Source organism: Geotrypetes seraphini, chromosome 15 (genome assembly GCF_902459505.1).
Source record: "Geotrypetes seraphini chromosome 15, aGeoSer1.1, whole genome shotgun sequence".
Taxonomy (NCBI): domain Eukaryota; kingdom Metazoa; phylum Chordata; class Amphibia; order Gymnophiona; family Dermophiidae; genus Geotrypetes; species Geotrypetes seraphini.
Window position 1 is genome coordinate 68,973,143 of NC_047098.1, and position 9,199 is coordinate 68,982,341.

General features: G+C 42.9%; 1 protein-coding gene across 2 annotated transcripts in view; it reads left to right on the forward strand.

Annotated features, from left to right (window-relative positions):
- The first annotated feature begins 590 nt into the window (after positions 1–590).
- Positions 591–9,199, forward strand: part of LOC117348941 (C-C motif chemokine 4-like) — a 48,979-nt gene continuing 40,370 nt past the window's right edge. The window contains exon 1 of one of the 2 annotated variants that reach the window (XM_033921635.1): positions 591–825. In XM_033921635.1, the coding sequence (XP_033777526.1) occupies positions 823–825 (3 nt within the window). In that variant the 5' untranslated portion in view covers positions 591–822. The remainder of the gene's footprint in view (positions 826–9,199) is intronic. The other variant, XM_033921636.1, reaches the window with a different exon arrangement.

The window sequence follows — 9,199 nt, forward strand, 5'->3', positions numbered from 1 at the left end:
ATTTTTCTGCAGATGTTTAATGTTTACTTATCTGTGCAAGACAAGATTACAGAGCAGAAAACCAACTAAGTGCCCATTACAAAAGGTATAAAGAATAAATGAGTCCCAAAGGAAATTAAATATTTGTAATATAAATGTTTTATAACAGAGTACAGAACAATGTGTAGGCCAGCAGATATTGCTAACAAAAAAATAAAAAAAGAAGAGAATAGTTTCACTGAAAAAGACAGACTAGTCTCAAAGAGCAAGAAATAGGCAAAGCGTAGCTAAAGCCAAGGTCAGGGCCAAATTCAGGAACCAGTGAAAATAGAAAAGCCAAGTGCGGTCAGAGAAACTGAATATGAAGAAACTGGCAATTGGATTTCTCTCTCAGGGGAATCCGTTTCAGGTATTGTATACGAGTATATACAGGGCCGGCGTTAGTGGGACCCGCGGTCCAGGCTCTCTTCCCCACCTGAGGGAACAGAATCAACCTCTACCCTCACCTTGGCGGTCGCCTTTCCTTTAGCAGCGAGGCCTCAGCGCAACGGCCGTTTCCAGAAGTGGCGCGCGGCTGCCCGGCTCGAGCTTTCCTTCTGACGCAATCCGCCCAGGCGGAAACAGGAAGTAGCGTCAGACAGAAGCTTCGGGCCGGCAGCCGCGCGCCACTTTTGGAAACGGCCGTTGCGCTGAGGCCTCGCTGCTAAAGGAAAGGCGACCGCCAAGGTGAGGGGAAGAGGTTGATTCTGTTCCCTCAGGTGGGAAAGCAGGAGACTGGCTGGAAGGAGAAGGGGCAGATGGTGGAAGTGGAGAAAGGAAAAAGGCCAAAGAGTGAAATACTGGATGGTAAGAAAGGATTTAAGGAGGAAGAAAAGGAAAGAGACAGGTGGGGGGAGGAGATGGAGATGCCAGACCAGGTAGTCCCCGGGTTAAGAATGAGTTACGTTTTTAAAGCTGTTCTTAAGTCGGATTTGTATGTAACTCAGAACTTTTAGATTTTAAATTTCTTGCTGCTTACCTCTGCTCCCAGCTGACAAAAGGGCCAACTGTTCCTCTAAGGTACAGCATGTACAACCACACACTGTGACCATGCATCTTTCCTGAATCTGCTAAAGTGTAGGAGTCTCTGCTCAGTGAAATCAAATGAAGCCACGATCATACAAGTCGGGCATCTGTAACTCGGGGACTGCCTGTAGCTAAGTTGGTGGCTTTCCCAAAGCCCTGCCAGCTGAAAATCTTTTCCTCCAGTCTGGCAGCTCAGAGACACAGAGCTTGGGAGATTTCTGGCTGCCAGACTGGAGGAGCTGGTCTTCAACTGGCAGGGTTTGGGGATCTCCACCATCCAGAGCAAGGGAGGTGGCTAAATTTTGGTGGACCTGGGCCTTGTGTGTTCAGTACAGAAAGAAAGTGCATATGTGATTTTAGTTCTCCAGGATTGTAATACTTGCTGAGTTTAATTTCTTGGGGTTCCCAGTTCAATTTCTATTTGTGGTCTCTTGTTCTGTATTTGGTAAAGGTCGGTCTCTGTTTTGTGTGTGAAGAAGTCAGTTAAAGTTGTTTCATGTGTGGTATTAATGGAAGGTAGGGATATCAGGGGGAGGTTTCAGAGAGGAAAAGGGAACAGGGGCTCCCTCCTTAATTTCTGCCCTGGGCCCCAGAGTGTCTAAAACCAGCCCTGAGTATATATCAATGTTCCCTCTAAGCCAGGAAAGCAGATGTGCAAGTCAAGATGTGTTCTGAGCAGCAGTTGATTTGGGCTAGGCTGGCACATGGTGGTGGTGGTGGGGGATACAAAGACAAGCAATTTTTGAAAATTATGCCTCTCTTACAAATGAATAACATGGGTTTAGTGCCAGCAACGGCGGTAACTGCTCCGACACTCATAGAATTCAGAGCAGTTACCGCCGCTGCTGGTGCTAAAACCCGCACTATGCATTCATAAAAGAGGGATTATATAAAAAAAATTGAGAAGTTAAATTATTTCTATTGAACTGCAAAGAAAATATAAAGCTGTACATAAATATATTTATTTTCATATGCATATTAAAACAATATTAAAAGGTACCTTAAATAGGAATACAGTGATGTGAAAAAGTTTTATCGCCCCCCCCTTCTGATTTCCCCTATTATTGCAATATGTCACACTGCACTAACCATAAAATACTTTACCTAGCAATGCTTTTGGTAGGTTGCCAAAGGGCCACCAGCTAGAGCTCCACTAGCCTTTAGTTTGCTGACTGAGAACTAGGGAAGCCAGGGCTCAGATCCCACTGATGTTGCTTGAGAGCTTGCACAAGTCACATAACCCTCCATTGCCTCAGATACAAAACTTAAAAATTATTAGCCCTCCAGAGACATGAAAAATACCTACTGTATGTAATGTAACTTGCCTTGAGCCATTGCTGAGAAAGATATGATATACACTTCTCCCTCCGGATTCGCAGGGGATAGGGACAGAGCCGGACCGCGAATGGTGAAATACCGTGAATATCTTCTTGTCCGGCTCTGACCCACCCCGCCTCCCTCCCGTCGTCCCTCCGGCATCCCGGCCTTACATAGTGGTCTAGCAGGCTTTTGGGGCAGGTGCGATCTTCCTACGCTCCTGCCCCGTGCAGATCACCAATAGGAAATGGTTGCCGTGAGTTCCCGTAGTCTATCGGAACTATGACGGGAGCTCACGGTAGCCATTTCCTATAGGCGATCTGCACAGCGCAGGAGCATAGGAAGATCGCTCCTGCCTTGAAAACCTGCTAGACCACCAGGTGAACCCGGGATGCCAGGGGGAAGGCTAAACTATGGGGGGTTTTCTTTATTTCCCCCTCCCCCCAAAATCGCGAATATGTGAAATCGCGATTGCTGAAACCGCGAATGGGGAGGGGGAAGTGTAAATCCAAAATCCAGTACAAGGTGAACTTAAGTACATAAGCACATAAGAAAAGCCCTACGAGGTCAGACCAATGGTCCATCAAGCCCAGTAGCCCGCTCCCACAGTGGCCAAATCGGGTCCCTAGTACCTGGCCAAAACCCAAGGAGTAGCAATATTCCATGCTACCAATCTAGGGCAAGCATTGCCCTAAGATGAGCTTTCTTCCTCCTCACCACACTCCTAACATGCATGCTCTTTTCTACACATATGCACACACAATCTATTACTGTCTCCACCCCAACCGCTCCTGTGAGGACTGCGCCACCAGGCCACAGCCATTCGATCTCTTCAGTATAACGGCATATTTTTAACCTTTGCATTTCTTTATCTTTACTAAATCTAGGCACAGTGGGGGATGGCAGGCAAACTGGGTTAGTTGGATGTCAGTGAATACAAAATGAAGTGGAAGAACATTGCTGTCTCTCCCTGCTACCTGTATCCACTACTATGATTGCTGGACCCAAACATTTCTGATGGTGACTCTGCCAATAGCAAAAAGAGAACCCCAAAAGAAGGAATCATCTCAATGTCTTTTGGTAGAATAGGTGCTGTGCAGCAGAAATGAGGTACATTGGTAAAACTCCCTGTGTGTATACGACATGCTTGCGTCTCTCGGTACAGGGATGGCAGATGGTGTTGCAAGCTACAATTGAAGTTCCCAAGGGTCTTAGACTATGTTCTCATTTCTATATTCTTCTTTTTCCCATTCTATTCTCAAAATGGCATTAGCGTAACCTTTGCTCCCCTACATCCCTGTCCAGGGAGTACAAAGTGCTTTTAATGGGTTTTAATTCATCCACAGCTGTACTTTAAGAGTGTATGAATGATTTAACAGGCAAAGAAATGACTGGGAGGCAAATTCAGAGATACTAAATCAAATTATGGTTTCAGACTGGCTCTGAGATCTGATCCTAGTTCTACAAGGCAAAACTTATCTGCTCTGGGATTAACATAAAAAGGCAGGCTCTGGGAAGAGACCTCCTGCCACCTGCTGGTGTCCTTTTAGGTCTTGCAGGTTGTTTACTTCCCAGCTAAATACAGAGACTCTCTGTTAACCGGAACTCAAGCAACCAGCAAATAAAAATCAAAGAAATACTGTCATACTTTAAATAAAAATGAAAATTAAATCAATTTCTGGCAGAAATTTAAGTGTAAATTTGGCACGCCACATCTGAGTACAACCACACTTTGCCTACCACATGTCAGATAGTTTGTCTGGAACAGTTTATTGTATGGCATAGTATGGGGTATATTAGTTAGGCCTATTTTTAATAGTAACTCTCAAGCATTTATCACTGAAATGCTTTCATGTTTTCCTTATATATACTGACATTTGTCAACATTTGCTTTTTTTGTAATCTGAAAAAGAAGAGTTACCTTCGAAAGGTCATCATAAAATGCATTGAGTTAGTCCAGTGAAAAAGGTATTGCCTTATTTCCTTCATTTTGGTTTTTTTTTTTTGTTTTATTTCTATATATTACCAGCTAAATATATAAAGGGATGACTTACTTGTTTGGGGAACTCTAGAGGATGTTAAATTGAGAAGGATGTGTGGGATTGTTAATGGGAATAAAAATGTATATGTAAGCCAATTTTATTATATTGATTACTATTCTATTGTTATAAACTAAACATTTAGGAGCAAATTCTATAAAAGGTGCCTAAATAAATAGACATATAGGGACAATTTCTGTAAAGGACACCTAAAAGTTCGGCGTCATTTAGATGTCCAGGAGCACAACGCTGAGTGCGATTCTCCTATGCATAGGCGCACAGTATAGAATCGCGCTCAGCAGTGTCCAGCAAATTTAAGCATGGCTATATAATTAGGTGTGCTTTATAGAATTGCCTTTTAGGCATCACATAGATGTCCTGATAATGTCTATAATGTTATCACATTTTAGCGTTATGACATCATTAGAACAGCAATTTTATGCTGTTTTTTTACATTAAAAATTGTATGCAGTAAAATGGCAGGCTCTTCCTCCCAAGAAGCACTGCTATTACATTTATATCCTAAGTGGTATTTACATTTAGCTACTTTATTATATTTCCCTTCTCCTTCGTGGGCTCACTCTTAGCTAGTGTACCTGGGGAAATGAGGGGATTAAGACTTGCCAGGGTCACAAGGAGCAGTGAGGGATTTGAACCTGCAACCTTAGGGTACTAAAGCTGTAGCTTTAACCACTGCGCCACACACTCAGCCATTAAACCATATGTCAATTTAAAAACCAAGCTAATATCCTCTTGATGTAGAAACAGTCATTTCTCTACGATAAATATCAAACATGTACCTTCAACACTTGTCCAGTTCCTCTGCTGTTTTCCAAAAGAACTCCTTTGGCCTCTATTTTGTGGTTGAGGGGAGACACAAATAAGTCTATCTGGGAGCGGCTGTTGCAGAACGGGGTGGAGCTGAAGGCAGAACAGGGCGTGGTCAGGGCAGGGCCATGTGTCTGGATTTTTGCAGCCCAAAAAATGGTAACCAATACCCTACTCCAACTAGTACACTTGTGGTAGAAAATGTGAGCATTTCAAAACCTACTGTACTGACATACTGTATAGGTGACACCTGCAGGCATAAGGGCTTTTGGGTATAGAAGGCTTACCATACAATATAAGGGATTGTGTACCTGGGACCTTGTATGTGAGCCCTAGGGACTCTAGTAAGTCTAGCTCCCAGATAGACTTACTGATGTCTGTGTGGCCAGTCTACTAACAGCAAATTCTTCTGCTGCAGCTTTGCAGAGAAACGGGGAACCCCAGTTGGGTCTGAATTGCTTACCCTGCTCCTTTGTAGCTGAAAGAAGTCTTCCAAAGCTGTGATTTTAGTTAAGCTTTCTGTTAACCAATGGTCATTATGTGCCCTAAATTATTGATCAGTTTAGTCTTCAATTTTTGTGTCTTTCTGAACTACCATAAGTTGTTTTGAAATATATTATATGGAGTGTGTTTGACCAATAATTACAGCTATATTATTCACTATATATAGTGGTGATTTTTGTCTGGCTGAGGTCCTTTTTTTCTCCACATTTTTTTATACGATAAAAAAGTTTAAAACATTGTAGGGCTCACATGGCATAAATTGGAGCACTTGTGAAAGATTCCAAATTGATCCCAAGAACTTGAGTCAAGTCCCACCTGCGTAGCTGATTTTAAGAAAGGTTTGGTCAATTTCCTGGAGCAAAAGTCCATAGTCTGACATACATAGACAGACATGGGGGAAGCCACTGCTTGCCCTGGATCGGTAGCATGGAATATTGCTACTCCTTCAGTTTTAGCCAGGTACTAATGACCTGGATTGGCCACTGTTCGAACGGGCTACTGGGCTTGATGACCCAGTAAGGCTATTCTTATGTTCTCTTGCTTTCCAGTTCTCCCATCTATCCCCACTCATCTACCTATTTACTTAATCCCACCTACCTTCCTGTCTATCCCCACCCACACACTGAGCCACCCTCTCCAACTCATATCCACCCCCTAACTCCTCACCTACCCAAAGTTCCAGCCACTTTCTTACCCCATCTCAACCCACGAAACACCCATTTACCCTGCTCTGCATTATATATCTCAAAACTTTATCACATCCACAGTAAAGTGAAAAATTCACATAGATTAAAATATAATCATATGTGTAAGAATTTCATTCATATTTTCTGCATTCCCTTATTTTATTGACCCTCTTTGATCTGTTCAAGGGTCTTTGAGGCTGCAAGTGGGCGTACCTTTTAATTTCTCCACTAGATGGCAATAGTAGTATACACAGTTTTCAAGTCACAGAAAGCTTAGAAAAAAATATTTCAGAAAGTGGTTGGAGTGGTCACCCTGAGCAAGAGCTGCTTTCTAGGTTCCCTTTTCCTTTCAGGCTCCTGTGTTCACAAACTGCTCCCAGCATGGTTCCCCTCAGGCCTGGTGCCCCATCCTTTGCAGCATCCCTCTGCAAGCATCTTCCTCCCTCTCCACCATCCTTTCAACTGTTTCCATCTTTCAACATAGACAGCATGGGTGTAATATTAAAACCAGCTTCATATATGGATGCAACAACTATGGTAACGATATTCAGGCTGTGGGAAATAGCTTGGCTAAATCCCGTGAGCCTGGCTATTCAATGCTGGGCTATTTCTAGTGACTGGCATTGACTATCTCGGGTTTTATTAGTTGGCACTAAATTAACCAGCTAAGGCAATATCCAGCACTGGCCAAAGATAGGCCTCTAAGGAGTGGCTGGGTGCGTGCAAATTTTTTTTGTGTGTGAATGGCAAGTTCTAAAAACCAATAATTTTTTATCTCACTATTAGTGCATTTCTGTATATAGCTTAAAAAAAACCCATCACACATATGGTAATTGATTTAGTTTAGTTTAATTATTTTTTTATTGTTTAATTTTGTTTGAAAGTCAGCTTGAGATAGTGTTTTTATGAGTAACCATGTAACGACCATGTAATGTATGAGCGATTGCTCACTTGCTCCGCTTAGATAATTATCAGGCAATAGAGTCGGTTAACTTTTAGCTGCTAACTGTGAATATTCAACAGAGATAACTTGTTTTTTTCACTGAATATTCACAGTTAACCAGTTGGAAGAATGAAGGTGTTGTTGCCGCTGTTCAGGTTGTTGGTGAGGCCCCACTTGGAGTATTGTGTTCAGTTTTGGAGACCGTATCTGGCAAAGGACATAAAAAGGCTTGAAGCAGTCCAGAGGAGGGCGATGAAAACGATAGGAGGTTTGCGACAAAAGACGTATGAGGAGAGACTGGAAGCCCTGAATATGTATACTTTATGTATATGTATATACTATTTGAGGCCCTCAGTACGTTTATCATAATCCAAAAAGTAAAATAAAACGGTTTCTTGATCAATGCGCGGTGGCGGTGAAAAGGGCGAACAGAATGCTAGGAATGATAAAGAAGGGGATCATGAACAGATCGGAGGTTATCATGCCGTTGTACCAAGCCATAGTGCGCCCCCACCTGGAGTACTGCGTCCAGCATTGGTCACCGTACTTGAAGAAGGACACGGTACTACTTGAAAGGGTGCAGAGAAGAACGACTAAAATGGTTAAGGGGCTGGAGGAATTGCTATAAAGTGAGAGATTGGAGAAACTGGGCCTCTTCTCCCTTGAAGAGGCTGAGAGGGGACATGATCGAAACGTTCAAGATACTGAAGGGAATAGACTTAGTAGATAAAGACAGATTGTTCACCCTCTCCAAGGTAGAGAGAACAAGAAGGCACTCTCTAAAGCTGAAGGGGGATAGATTCAGTACAAACATGAGGAAGTTCTTCTTCACCCAGAGAGTGGTGGAAAACTGGAACGCTCTTCCGGAGGCTGTTATAGGGGAAAACACCCTCCAGGGATTCAAGACAAAGTTGGACAAGTTCCTGCTAAACTGGAACGTACGCAGGTGAGGCTGGACTCATTTAGAACACTGGTCTTTGACCTGAGGGCCGCCACGTGAGCGGACTGATGGGAAGGATGGACCACTGGTCTGACCCAGCAGTGGCAATTCTTATGTTCTTATATGTCTCTTTAGTTATAAATTACTATTATTAAGACTTAGCTAAAAGGAAAGATTTATAAACTATAAAGAGTTTTACCTCATGCAAAATTATCATTTCTTTAATAAGACAATAACTATTTTTTTCTGAGGCCCTTCAAGTATCTGTAAATCCAAAATGTGGCCCTGCAAAGGATTTGAGTATGAGACCACTGACCTAGGGTGTCAGATATCCTTGGGCTAGCCTTGCTACTGCAGCTTATAGTCAAATATATTTTATTGAGCAAGCAAAATACACCAACAAAGTAATACAATGAAATGCAGACAAGCTCAACATTTTAAGGTTACAAAACCCAAACCCCACAGATCTCTACTCCCTGAACAACCCCACCCCACCCCTAAACAACCACAGCCGTTGAAAAAAACATGTCTTCTTAGCTCCGCGGAAACTAAGAAACTGGGGACCACATGCCTCCGTCGGGCGGGAAGGCACTCACGCATGCGCGGTGCGGCCTACTGGAACTTTCTAATTCTTAGAGTGCAATCACTCTAAAATTGTCCGTACCAGGGCTCCGTCGGTGCCGTCACCCATCAGTTAAGAATATGCTGTCTGCTTGTCCTGGGATAAAGAATAGTACCAATGAAAACACCAAAGAAAATAGGCATACCAAGTGCAATATGAAGGGACAAGAAAAACAAAAATTCAACAATTAAGCAAACGGCTGCGAGCCAGAGGAGTGCTACTGCAGCTTATTATATTGGTCCCATACATAGCTGAGATCAGGATCCAAAGAAAATT